The 14,703-nt window shown below is 42.7% G+C and overlaps 1 protein-coding gene across 1 annotated transcript in view; it reads left to right on the top strand.

Annotated features, from left to right (window-relative positions):
* The first annotated feature begins 14 nt into the window (after positions 1-14).
* Positions 15-14,703, top strand: part of LOC140739494 (solute carrier organic anion transporter family member 3A1-like) — a 289,529-nt gene continuing 274,840 nt past the window's right edge. The window contains exon 1 of the mRNA XM_073067850.1: positions 15-1,931. Within this exon, the coding sequence (XP_072923951.1) occupies positions 1,800-1,931 (132 nt within the window). The 5' untranslated portion in view covers positions 15-1,799. The remainder of the gene's footprint in view (positions 1,932-14,703) is intronic.

Raw genomic sequence — 14,703 nt, 5'->3', positions numbered from 1 at the left:
CAATATTGTTCCATTGCCTTCTGCGGTTTTTGCCTGTAACCCACGCCCCGCTGCACGATGGCAGGTCTTAGATCAGCCAAAAATATCTGGTTGGGAGGAGGAAGGCAGGAAGCATTTGCAAGGCTCCAACCGTGTGCAGGAAAGTTCCCCGAATCTTAGCTCAAAAAATCCGAATGCATGAACGAATCAAAATGCGTTTCGGGGGCTGAACGGCTCCGAGCTGTACAATCTTTGCAAACCCACGGGCAGTAACCGGGACAACTTGCGCTCAGTTCACCGGCAAGCCTGTTGCAAAGTTAGTTGTTAGAGACTTTAGCTCAGTGCCAGTCTCAAGCCACGGAGCGTGTCGGGCGTGGAGTCATCCAAAGGCGCGTTTGGTTCAACGGGGGCGACCACACCGCGTTCGGGCAGAGGGGACGATCAGTTTCAGTGCATTGGACGTTGACAGCTCGGAGCTCCACGATTGACAGCCGTAAGCTCGAATCAGCGGCCTCTTAGCCCGAGAGACTGGAACATGCCAGAAGCACATAGCAGATCGGGCAGCATCTGTGGAGAGAGGAACGGAGTTGACCTTCCTTCAGGACCGTGACTACGCCAGGAACTTTAAAATAAAACAAACTGCTACGACTTGAGATAAGTTTTGTTCCGGCCCGGAATGCTAGGGTCCTCTCTGTGGGAGACGCGGAGGCCGGGAAAGTTCGTGTGAAAAGGACTTTGCCGGGGATTCCGCGTCTGTTCCGTCCCTGCTGACATTCTGGCGCAAGGAGGGAACACGTGTCAGCTCGTATAGTGTTCTCTTACACAGTCTCTGCCACTAGCATAGCGCTCTCCCTCTCATACGATCTTTACCGCTCCTCCTCCTCCTCCTCCTCTCCCCTCCAACATCGTTTCCTTTCTCACTTCGCACGCTTTCAGCTTCTGCACCTACAGTGACTCCCCACCCCCTAATGCCCAATAACCCCTGTTTCAAACAACATCCTTTGGTCTCGCGCTCTGTCACACATCTACCCATCTGTCAAGGCGACCACCCTCATCTGACCCTGCCCTGTAACTCTTGTAGCCTCTCATCGTTAGTCTGACATATCACACGCACTCACCCCGATCCACCATTCATATACTTCCTTCAGAGTCGCTGATTGCTTCTCCTTTTATTGCGCACCCCCGTCCCCGTGTTTTTTTCTCTCTTAAGCGGGCATTCCCTGCTCGTACATACTCTCCCAGTCATACTGATACAGACTTCCCTCTCTCTCTGCCTTCGAGGGGACTGCCCTCTGAACGGGCACTCCTCTCCAACACACACACCCTTTCGCACGCTTCACTCCACCCTACCCCTCACATCGTGAGGCATCTCCCTCGCAATCCCCTCCCTCCCACGCTCACTCTCTTAGAACCCTCCCCTTGTCTTCTGGCCCTCAAAGGCACACCCTTTCTCAGGCACCCTCCCTCCGCACATATATAACTCCTTTCCCCCAAGTCTCTTACACTGTAACCCCCTCATATTAGCCCCGTCACCCGCAGTCCGCCCGAAACCCGCTCTCTCACTCTCACTTGGGGTATTCTTCATTCTGCACACCTAGTGTCACTCATTAACTCTCCTACTCGGACACAGCACCTCCCTCCCTGTAGACTCCCGTTCGTTTGCCACCTCTCGCTCTGGCTCCCATCGCCTCTCACCCTCGCGTAGTCTCCGAGGCAGCGGCTGGTGGGTGTGGTTCTCTGGCGGAGACGTGCCGGCTTCTCCACTCCTCTCCGCCCGAGCCTTTCCGTTCAATTGACAACTTCTGCAAGTCGACCCCGGGATGAGCAATGAGAGGGACAGCGGGCGATCGGCGGCCGGGAGCCCCCGCGTGTCCTACTTCTCGGATATCCGAACATTTCTGGTCGCCGAGTGCCTGCTGATGCTGACGCAGGGTATCAGCGGCGCGTATTTAGTAAGTATCGACCGCCAGCATGCCCCCGGGAGCTGCGTGAGCAGTGGCGAAAGGGAAGAGTGCGATTGCTTTGAATGACAAATACATATCAGTGTGGGCTAATGAATTTCATTTGTTTTGATAACTCCCACTCAGTTCCTATTTTAAAAAAGTTGTCAAATGTTATCGACCTTTCACAGGTGCTGCTTGATCCCCTAGATAACTATCTCCACGTCTTCTGCTTATATATCGGAGGCCGTGACAATCTGCGCACATCCTCCATAATTTCCGTTAGCCGGTGCGATCCTTCAGTTTCGACTTGACATCGCGGCGTGTCCGGTGGATAGCTCTGGGCACCCAGTTACAAGTCGGGAGGCTAGACACGAGTATGAGGTGCAGATGACGGCGGCTTGGTCACTAAACTGTAAACACAGAATGGGGAAGGAGCGGGTGTTTCTCCCCGACCGCAGCTGGTTTGTTTTCATGAAAGTTGCCAAATTTGAGACACATGCACGCTCCACGAATTTGAAGCGAGACTAAAGATGCCCAAAAGTGGTCGTGCCGCCCTCCTGAGATTTTTGCACCTCCCCACCCCACCCCGGCAGTCTCCGTCCCACCGAACCGAGATGATGAAGTTAGCAGCGGTACCGCCCAGGTGGAGCGAAATTGGCTGCGCCGTGACAGTTGTTTCTCGCAATGGTTTAAGCGCGGGCACACTTGGCAATCATTTACCGTAATCCGGGGTTGGCTTGCAATTCAACGCCCGACCTTTCGGATCTGTCCATGCTTGACGTTTATGGAAAACCATGGATAGGTCCCAGAAAACTCTCCACTTGGAGTGCTGCTCATTTCGAAGCCCCGCGGTTGATATATCCTCCCCGTTACCACTGCAGAATTGAGGGAGTCTCGGGATTGGGAGTTAATACCAAAATCCCATCTCTACCCTTCACTGAAACTGCCACAGCTGTTGGCATAAGTTTAGTCATCTCCATCCATACCTTGGCTATTACACCGGTACTGACCTTTCCTATTTAAAAGGGCCCCATTCCCTCCAGCTAAAGTCGCGACCTGACAGAGATGAATGACCCTTCTTCCGGAAGAAGGGTCTCGGCCTGAAACTTCGGCTGCTTATTCATTTCCATAGACGTTGACGGACCTGCCGAGTTCCGCCAACATTGTGTGTGTGTGTGTGTGTGTGTGTGTGTGTGTGTGTGTGTGTGTGTGTGTGTGTGTGTGTGTGTGTGTGTGTGTGTGTGTGTGTGTGTGTGTGTGTGTGTGTGTGTGTGTGTGTGTGTGTGTGTATGTGTGTGTGAGAGAGAGAGAGAGAGAGAGAGAGAGATGCTCTGGATTTCGGGCACTTGCAGAATTTCTGGTGTTTATTCCTCTTCTGACTGCTCTGTTATATCCCCCTCCCCTTTACCAGTTCATTCAGCTGTATTTCTGAGTCTTGCAATACCCCTGCCTCAAGCGTTACTTTTTAACTCCACACCAACTTCTACCATTGACTTCACCCCCACCCTACACCCTTTGATACTCTATAGATCTGCAGATCCCTCAACCTACAACCCTTTGTCTTGAAACTCAGCCTTCTCCACATCTTAAGCCCTGGCACATATCTTTCATAGTCAACCCTGCAGCTCTCTCCTCTTGGTCTTCCCCACTAAGGCTTCCCATTATTTCAATCTATTGCCTTTCCTATGCTACAGGCAATATACGCTTCTACACGCGACGTTTCCTAAACTATATACTGTACAATTGTTGCCCTTAATGTGGGCTGAACAGCTTCTTTCCCTCTGCCATCAGATTCTAAATGAACAATAAGCTAACCCATGAGCAATACCACACTTTTTTTTGGGCTCTTCTTGCACGATTTACTTAACTATATATTAATATTTGTATTAATTATATGATATATATATTAAACAGTTTCCCTCAAAAGATAATTGGCAGGCGGGTAATCTTTTTGAGCTACACTCCAAAACTGTAGAATTCAACACTTAAAACTATAAGCGATGCAGAATCAGAATCAGGTTTATTATCACCGGCATGTGTAGTGAAATTTGGTAACTTAGCAGCAGCAATTCAATGCGATACATAATATAGAAAATGAAAATAATAATAAATAAGTAAATCAATTACAGTATACATTTATTGAATTGATTAAAAATCATGCAAAAACTATTAATATATATTAGAAAAAGTGAGGTGGTGTGGAGAGGGGAGACTGGCAGCATGGCCACTGCCGGTCTTCCATACAACCTTGCCCAGGCTTGCGCCCTGGAAACTTTCCAAGGCTCAAATCCATGGTCTCTCGAGACTAACGGAGGCCTACACAGTGTTTGCGAGTTCAAAGTCCACTTAGGAATCAGATGGCAGAAGGGAAGAAGCTGTTCCTGAATCACTGAGTGTGTGCCTTCAGGCTTCTGTACCTCCTACCTGATGGTAACAGTGAGAAAAGGGCATGCCCTGGGTGCTGGAGGTCCTTAATAATGGACACTGCCTTTCTGAGACACCTCTCCTTGAAGATGTCCTGCATAATTTGTAGGCTAGTACTCAAGATGGGGCCGACAGTTGAGACCTTCAAATGCTAGTACAAAACCTATTTATTTAACCTTGCTTTAACTAACATCTTTTTGTCTTTTATTTTCATGTTTGCACTTTATCTCACAGCAAAGCACTTTAAACTACATTGTATGAAAAGAGTTCTCTATATCAGTGTTATGTATATACTTTCTTATTGTAATTTATAGTTTGTACGTATTGCAATGTACTGCTGCTGCAAAGCAACGAGTTTCATGACATATGCCAGTGATATTGAGGCTGATACAGGTTGGGTGCCCCTTATCCGAAAATCCAAAATCTGAACACCTCCAAAATCTGAAATTTGATGTCACAAATGGACAATTCACAAGATGCTAGGGAAGGTTCCCAGGCAATGCTCAGCATTATGCACACCACAGACAACTGTGAAAAGTGATCTCATATATGTAATGAACAGAAGTTAATGGCAATTGGAAAAACACTGCATAAAGCCCAAAATGAAGATCTCGATAGTGCATTGAAAGAGTGGATTCGTCAGTGTCAGATTGAAAATACGCCACTTAATGGTTTGCTGATCATGAAACAAACAGCAATCTATCACGACAAACTGAAATTTGAAGGTAGTAAGAGTATTCAGCAGGCTGATTCAGAAACTCAGGAAAAGTCATGGCATTTTTAAAAACATTTACTGATCACGAAGCAGCAGAGACATTTATTGATGTGTTTGCCAAGATTGTCACTGATAGAAATCTTACACAAGAACAAGTCTACAATGTTGATTGTTTTTATAAAAATGTAGCTACACCACAAAAAAAAAAGTAAAATACAGATAAAGTGTACTGTCACCTTTTAATCAAAACATGGCATTATAGGTGGGGACTGAAAACCTTCCATTATTTGTTGTTGTTCAGCAGCTGATTTAGATATTATTCTAATGTTGCTGAGCTGCTCTTGTTATCCTGCACACATTATATTTTCATTACATTAATGATATGTAATAATTTTTAATTGTTAAGTAGATAAGTGTGCTGAACAAGTGTAAGACAAAGGCTGCTTACCGGTAGCACATATAGTCAGGGTCAGAGATGATGACAATCCCAAGCAATCTCATTATACATTCCAAAATATGAAAAAATCTGAAATCAGAAACACTTCCAGCCCCAAGCATTTTGGATAAGAGGTACTAAACCTGTATTTGTATCATTTTTAAAACTTTTTTTTCATTCAAAGAAACTTGGACAGGTACATGATTAGTAAAGGTTTAGTTCTCAACCTGGGGTTCACGGACCCCATTTCATGGTCGGGATCTACTGCTTTAAAAAAAGGTTGGGAAAATCCGGTTTAGAGGGATGTGGGCCAAATGTGGGCAAATGGAGCTAGCTTAGATGGGAATCTTGATCAGGATGGACGAGTTGTGCTAACAGACGTCTTTATGTGCAATACGACTCTTAAGAGCAAGAGGTTGTTTCCTTTGTGGCACACTGCATGTTGAATTGAGTGTTAATGCCATTTTAAATATCAAATTTAGAATATGCCATTTATTCATGCACCATTGAACACCGTGAATGCTGGAAGACCATACGAAGTAGGAGTAGAAGTAGGCTATTTGGCCCATCGAGTCTGTTCCACCATGTCACCATGGTTGATTTATTCTCCTGCTTTTTCCCTATAACTTCTGACACCCAGACTAATCAAGAACCTATCAAACTCTGCTTTAAATAGACCTCAATGACTTGACCTTCACAGCCATCAGCCATCAATGAAGTCTATAGGTTCACTGCTCTCTGACTAAATAAACTCCTCCTCTTCTTTGTTTTTAAGAGATGTTCTCATAAGAGACCTTTGGTCCTAGACACCCCCACTATAGGTAGCATCCTCTCCATGCCCACTGTATCGAGGCCTTTTAATATTCGATAGGTTTCAATGAGATCTCCCCTTATTCAAACACCACACAGTGCTAGCTAGTGATGACACTGTGGCAGTAAATTTTGTCCTTTATGTATTGTTCAGTATTTTACTAAAGAGTTAAAAATAAACTGGTTGTACCCCTCTCGTGCTTACAACTAACCATGCACCCTGTTTTGTAATTCAAATCAATGTGTCTGAAAACAGCATTTGCACATTCTCTACTTAAAATGTAAATGATTCAGACTTCTTTATTTTGGTTTGTAGGGAATAATTTATCTGAAAGTGGTTACGTTTTTAGAATATGACTTTAAGGAATCCGTGATGTGCTCATTCATGCCACGTATCCTACTAGTTACCCTGGTATTTCCAGCAATAACAAAGCCATGTCCCAGGGGACATGACCTCAGCTGGTGAATTCACTGTGTAAGATAGAGCTGATCCAATGATTGAAGAAAAGTTGATGGTTGGATTTCTGGCTTTATTCGCCTCTCGTCAATGCTACTGATGATCTTAGTCTTTGCTAGCCAGAGTTCCTTCGTTTGATTGCTGTCCAATGGAAGCAATAAAAATATAAATCACAGCCAATGTGACTGCCAAGATAGAAGATCATCAAGGAAGTTTTTTTCCCCTAAAGTCTTAGCAAACTCCCTCCAAATAACATCTGCAACAGATTGCTTTAATGCTTGCTGTTAGCAATGAGCTATCACATTTTCTAGATCCATGAGTGCTGATTTGTAGCCCAGAACTGTCCCAATCAAAGATGGAGCTGTCATACTTAGGCTCAGGGACTTGTTCAATGTAATATAATTATGGGCAAGCATCATGGATGTGGCCCAAACAAGCATCATGGACATGGCTCAAACAAGTCCTACTGTCAGAAATATATGGGAAACTTGAAGCCCCCTGCCCAGGCTTAACCAGCTTTCAAACCTAACAAGTGCTTTGAGTATCTCTGAATGTCTTTGAGATTCAGAAACATTCAAACAGATTTTAAGGCATCAATGGACTATTCATTCCTGTTTGAAAATGATTAAATATTAATATCTAAAATGTAAGCACATTTAACAGTTTAATATTTAAGCAACTGTGCAAGGAATTATATACTGTATTACCTTGTTCTTATCTGGGTCACTAACAGCCATTGTCATCCACTGAACTGTGTCTGCACCACGTATAACCTGAAATTGGTTCTGCAGGCAGATTCCTCAGAGTATTCTCTGGAAAATTGGAACACGCATGTAGTATGTCATTGAATTTCTTGAAGCATTTCATGTCAGAAAATTGTTAGGTGAAGTAAGATAACAGAATTTGGGTTGGCCACATGTGTGTGAGAATTACAATGTAATCAGAATCAAGCTTATTATCACTGACATATGTTGTGAAATGTGTTGTTTGCGGCAGTGGTACAGGGAAATACATTTTAAAAAAATACTGTAAGCTACAAAAAGAAATAAGACATAAGTAAGTAATGCAAAAAGAGAGCAAGAAGCGAGTTAATGCTCATATTTTCATGGTCTGTTCAGAGACACATAATAGTATTTATCCCAATAAATGTCATCGTAACCATACACAGAACACAAAAAATGCTGGAGCAACTCAACAAGTCAGGCAGTATCATGGAGGGAAATAAAAGTTGATGATGAAGATCCTGATGAAGAGTCTGAGCCCAAAACATTGACTGTTTATTCCCCTTCATAGATGCTGCACTATTTCCTCTGGAATGTGCGTGATACTCAAGATTTCCAGCATCTGCGCAATCGCTTGTGTCTTATCAAACACCATTGATGAATTGTTGGCACATGCCTGCAATTTCCAGCCCAATACTGTTTATTGAAAGGTGTTGTTTTAACTGTACCATGTTATCCTCTTGGACTGCTTCCCCCTTGATGCTTCTGTCTTCTCTCATACACAGCCTGTAAAACCATCTGTCGACTCCAACATAGGCTTTCCCAACTTCCTGAAACATTAGGTGGAGTGGAGAACAAATTAATGAATATTTATTTGAACTTGTCACTTTCTGATTTCACTTTAAGCTGCAAAAGTAATAATATTATTCCTACAAATTGCAGCAGGAGAAAGAAGAATATTTTTTGAGTCAGATGGCTATTTTTACACTTCATTCTTGTTGTAGAATAATCATGGGGTAACACAGTATTAATCTGGAGTTAGCACTGTGTCTAAATGATACCTTTTTAAATTCTAACCATTTGCATTATTTATGGTCAGATATTTGAACACAGAAATTGAAGATCTATAAATCAAACCATGTTGTGCAAATAAGCATGTGCTGTCTTCTCTCTTGTAGAGCAGAATATAATCTCCTGAGAAACTTTGAATCATTCTGAGGCATATAGATATGTTTGGACAGGCAGGGGTTGATTAGGGGTAGCCAACATGGATTTGTCTCAGGAAGATCTTGTCATAAACTTGATGGAGTTTTTTGATGAAATAATGAGGAAGGTTGGCAAGCAGAGGGCAGTAGATGTAGTATATGTGGAATTCAGTCAGGCTTCTGATGTGGTTCTGCCTGGTAGATGGCTCAGGAAGGTTAGATCATATGACATCAACAAAGAACAAGTCACATGAATTCAAAAATAGCTGGATGGCAGGAATTGGTGATGGTGGAAGATTGTTTCTGAGACTGGAGGTCTGGACTAGCGATGTGCCCCAGGGGTTGGTAATGCAATATTTATTTTTTGTCATCTATATTAATGAGAATACGTAAAGAATGGTTATTAAGTTTACATGATGGTAAGATTTGAGGTGTAACACTTTGGGAGGACTGACCAGGGTGGGTCTTACACAGTGAGCGGTAGACACTGAGGAGTGTGGTAGAACAAAGGGATCTGGGAATACATGTTCATAATTCATTGAAAATATGTGACAGGTAGATGAGTCATTAAGAAGGCTTTTGGTACATTGGCCTTCATAAATCAAAGTATTGAGTCCAGGAGCTGAGATGTTATGTTGAAGTTGTATAAGACATTGGTGATACCTAATTTAGAGAATTGTGTGCAGTTTTGGTCACCTATCTACAGGGAAGATGTAAATAAGATTGAAAGAATACAGAGAAAATGTACAGGGATGTTGCTGGGACTGAAGGGCCTGAGTTATAAAGAAAGATTGGAATAAGTTAGAACTTTATTCCCTGGAATGTTGAAGATTTGACAGAGGTATACAAAATTATGAGGGGCATAAATAAGGTAAATGCAAGCAGGCTTTTAACACTGAGGTTGGGTGAGACTACTAGTAGAGGCAATAGGTTAAGAGTGAAAGGTAAAATGTTTAAAGAGAACATGAGGGGAAACTTCTTCGCTCAGAGAGTGGTGAGAGTGTGGAATTAGTTGCCAGTGCAAGTGGTAGATGCCATTACGATTTCAACATTCAGGAGAAGTTTGGATATGTATGTATAGTACATGGATGGGAAGGGTATGGAGGACTATGATCCAGGTGCCGATCAATGGAACAAGGTAGTTTAAATGGTTTGGCATGGACTGAATGGGCCAAAGGGCCTGTTTCTGTGCTGACTTTGATCTTGATTTAAAACACTCCATGTTGTAGACAATAAGGAGGATTCAAGAATTGCAGTGGGATCTTGATCAGCTGGGTGAGTGGGCTGAGGATGACAAAAGGAATTTTATTCACATTAAGTGTTAAGTGTTACACTTTAGAAGGACAAATAAGTTACAGTAGGACTTCTGCACTGAAAAGAAGGGTCTGGGTACTGTTGTAGAACAGAGTAACCATGGAGGACAGATGCTTAGTTCTGGCAGCTCTTGGGCTGTATTCCCTGGAGTTCAGGATAATGAGGGGGGATCTCATAGAAACATTCCAAATGTCAAAATGCCAGAACGGATTAGACATGGCAATGTTATTTCCCATGATAGGGGAGTCTAGGACAAGAGGGCACAACTTCAGGATTGAAGGACATCCATTTAGAACAGAGATGCTGAGAAATTACTTCAGTCAGAGGGTGGTAAATCTGTGGAATTTGTTGCCACGAGCGGCTGTGGAGACCAAGTCATTGGGTGCATTTAAGGCAGAGATAGATAGGTTCTTGATTAGCCAGGACGTCAAAGGGTATGGCAGGGGAGTGGGGATGACTGGAAGAATTGGATCAACCCATGATAGAATGGTGGAGCAGGCTCAATGGGCTGAATGGCCTACTTCTGCTCCTACATCTTATGGTCTTATTAAAGTGGAGTTACAGATAGACAGGGCAATGAATAAGGCTTTGGGCATTCTGGCCTTCATCAGTTAGGTCACTGAATAACTGAATCAGTGATTGTACAAGAGGTTGGTAAGGCCACTCGTGGTGTATTATGCATTGATAAGGTGAACTGTCTTTTTTACAGGTTTTGGGGAATCAGAAATGTTAAAAGGCCTGAATAGATTAGGTTCAGGCCTTCAAATTATTAGGTATAAGGTTAGCAGTGAAAGGTTTAATCAGAACCCGTGTGATAACCTGGTGGTTGGCAGATACTATGTATGGAACCAGCTGCCAGGGGAAGTGGTTGAGGCTGGTGGTGCTCTCAGATACATTTGAGGTGTATGTAGACAGCTATATGGATGACAAGAGTTTACAGCAGGGGTTCCCAAACTGGGGTCCACGGACCCCTCAGATAATGACATAAAAAAAGGTTGAGAACCCCTGGTTTACGGGGATATGGGGCAAGTGCTGTGAAATGGTATTAGCTTGAATATGCATCTTTGTTGGCGTGGACTAGTGTGGGTCGAACAGCCTTTTTGTGTGGTTACAGCTCTACATGTTGTGGCTTCATCCACAAACATGCCATTTTCATTTCAAGGGTCAACTTTATTCGCTGTGTGCATTTACATGGATTAGGACTTTGCTGTGGTGTGTTGCTATGAAACTTCTATTATCTCTGCTTCTTTCACTTACTTTTTGGATGTATTTGCTAATATCCAGTACTCTCATAAACTTCCATCTAGCAATGACTGCAGTTACCTTTGCTTCTTCTATCAAACCATTCCCTAGTGACTGCCACTGTGCTTCCTGCTGACCACTGTTTGAAGTCATCTGGATTGCTTGGTATCTGGGTAACACCATCCACAAACCCTTGCTGTTGCTAAAGCAGCTTATTTTGATCTCTTATCATGAACAGAATCAGAATCAGGTTTATTACTGCTGCCTTATCTTGATGCTTTGTGGCAGCAGTACAGTGGCAAGGCGTAAAATTAGCAGCCTCTGAATCATTGTAAATGGGTCTTCAGGCTCCTGTACCTCCTTCCCAATGGTGGTAATGAGAAGAGGGTATGTCCCAAATGGTGAGTGTCCTTAGTGATGGATACTGCCTTCTTGAGCCACTGTCTTTTGAAGATGTCCTCATTGGTGGGAAGCGTTGCCCTGTGGCAGGTCTTAGTTCATCAGCAGTTGTAACCCCTCAGCTGTGCTTTTTTACTTCTGGACTTAACTGCTCTAAAGCGTGAACACAGAAACAAAACACCAGCAGAAATCTGAAATGAAGGCAGCAAATATTACCATCGCTCAGATACAATTTACTTTTCCTGCTATTATCCTTTTGCACTTTGCATTACTATTCCTTTCTGTGACTTAATCTCTCCAATCTTCCCCCCTTTACATATTTTTTTACTTTTTCTTCTTCACTCCCCTTTTCTTCGCATCTTGAAATTTGTTTCTGTCATAATGTTCCCAATTCAGGTGAAAGGTCGTCAATTGAAATGTTAGCCATGCCTCTCCATTCCCAGTTGCTCCCTGACCTAGTTGGTATTCCTAGCATTTTCTGTTTTTAATCCCACTGCTCTCCTAGTTTTCACTTCTTGGAATTTTGAGATAAATCAACACTTTTGAAACTTGAATCAAAAACGTAAATCTCACCCATCTACCTCAGAGCTTGCTGACTGACACTGCCTCCTGGATAAGCAATAACTTGATATTAAAATTCCCATTCTTAAAATGTCACCATGTTCTTGCCTCTGTAAACATCTACAGCTTTATAAATCTCCCGCTACATTCTAAATTCTGGTCCTGCTCTCATCACTAAATGTAAGCACTCTACTGCTGATGACCGTGCTTTCAACTGGTAACGCCCTTTGCTCTGAAATTCCTTCCCCATGCTTCTCCCAACACCACTTTTTTTTCCTGTAATAAGCCTTCAATGCTTATCTTCGTCCAAGACATACACTAACACTGGAAATATTGACTCAAATAGTCAAAAGTTCCTAATTGTGCATCTAGAGAACATTTTTTGGAGTGCTGTCAGTGCTGACCCAGGCTGGGTGTGGTGGATGTTGTTAGTGGGGGAACACGCACAGCAGACCCTACTGTACTTTCACTTCATTAATTAAAGATTTAACTTACTCCAGACTCTATTCTGTCTACTGTGGTATGATCACTTGCTGAATTAATTCAGAGACTTACTCACTACTTCTGATGAATCAGAATCAGGTTTATTATCATTGGCATGTCGTGAGGTTCAGGCAGACAGAAAAATTGATTCAAGAATGTACTCAAAGCCTCCTTGAAGTAATGCTACATCCCCACTGGCTCCTGAGAATCTCTGATTCATGAGCACTTGTGTGAAATCAGTTTCACAGGTTCTGTGAGTGCAGATAGAAGACACTCACTACCGGTATATATAGTATATATAGTCACCCCACCCCAGCCCCTGGAAGTTTTCATGTTTTATTGTTTTATAACATTGAATCACAGTGGATTTAATTTGGCTTTTTTGACACAGATCACCAAAAATGATTCTTATGTGTCAAAGTGAAAACAAATTTCTACAAACTGGTCTAAATTACCTGCAAGTATAAAACATAAAATATTTGATTGCGTAAGTATTCATCCCCTTTAATAAAACACTGTAAATCATCACTGATAGACTAAAATGTGCAGAAACTGAGGCTCACAATGGCTCTGATTGTGGAGGGAAGAAGCTGTTCCTAACATGTTGAGATTGTGGCTTCACACCCCTATACCTCCTCTTTGATAGCAACAATGAGAAGAAGGTGCGTCTTGGATGATAGAGGTCCTTAATGATGGATTCTGCCTTTTTGAAGCATTGCCTTTTGAAGGTGTCCTCCACAGTAGGAAGGCTAGTGCCCATGATGGAGCTGGCTGAATTTACAGCCCTCTGCAGCATTTTCTGATCCTGCGCAGTGTGGCTCCTGCAACCAGTTAGAATGTTCTGCACTGTACATCTGTAGAGATTTGCTAGTCCTTGGTGACAGACATATCTCTTCAAACTCCGAATGAAATGATTCAGAATTTGCTAAAGAGTTAAAGGTTAGTTGGCTGAAAAAAAAGAGATGAGAGGAAAAAGAAACGGTAAAATATTACACCATGGAATACGTGTTAATATTTGCTAAAATTTCCACTTAAAATGTAGAGAGAATCTTCAGGCAAATGTATGGAAACCGTATATTGAAATTATACCATTAGCTTGGTATAAATTCACACAACTCCAGGTGCAGATCTGTCTGAGCTATTGCCTCCTCTTTATTTTGTAAAATTTTAATAACCTCAGTCATCTAGATCAATGAACATACTTCACAGGGTTTGTTGTGATGTATTCTTTCATCTGTGTCTTGTGGTAATATATTTCAGTATATTCATTGGCACTGTTTTAATCATCTCAAAAGTGTGTTTGGCGAATGCCGAGGATGGTAGTTTAAGGTAGAATTTCACGGGAGCACACTGGGTTAGGTGACGCAGCCTGTACCTCATGCTTGCCTTTGGTGATGTCCAGTGGTTGTTGTAACCTTCTTGTAGCCACATGGTGCCCAGACCTCTGTGCTGTCAGAAGGCCTCTACTTTTTCCAAATATTTCTGATTATTAGACAGTATTGAAAGAAACTGAATAATTAAACATCTATTTATATGATTGAATGAAAAATGTCATATATTTAAAAGCCCATGAAACTGATTGCAGTCAATTAAAACTTAAATATGTAATTGAAACTAAGAGAAATATACAAAAACTCTTTCCTGATCTTAACCGTTAAATGAAGGTTAGTGATTCCATACGACAGAATGATTCCTTGCTGGATGGCTGCTCTGAAGATGATGGGTAATGACAGTTTCAAACTGTATCCAGCTTTCCACTTCAGTTATGGAGGGAACACCCTTTTGCTTGATAATGAGTTCAGCGAAAGAGTGAGAGGTCAGATGTGTGTGCAGCTGATACCCAGTGGAGTGAGTAGGCACAGAGGCCTGGGGCACGTTGATGAGATCGCCGATGGAGGACCAACGGCCAGCTCCAGCGTGCGGATCCATGCGTTCTGGAGCAATATCGTACAGCTCGTGTTCTAACAAAGCCAAGTATAAGGCACTGTGGGAAGATGGGAGGGGTGACATAAT

The sequence above is a fragment of the Hemitrygon akajei genome, chromosome 2 (assembly GCF_048418815.1).
Source record: "Hemitrygon akajei chromosome 2, sHemAka1.3, whole genome shotgun sequence".
Lineage (NCBI taxonomy): Eukaryota > Metazoa > Chordata > Chondrichthyes > Myliobatiformes > Dasyatidae > Hemitrygon > Hemitrygon akajei.
The sequence above is the reverse complement of the archived record's forward strand: the minus strand, read 5'-3'. Positions and strand labels throughout refer to the sequence as shown.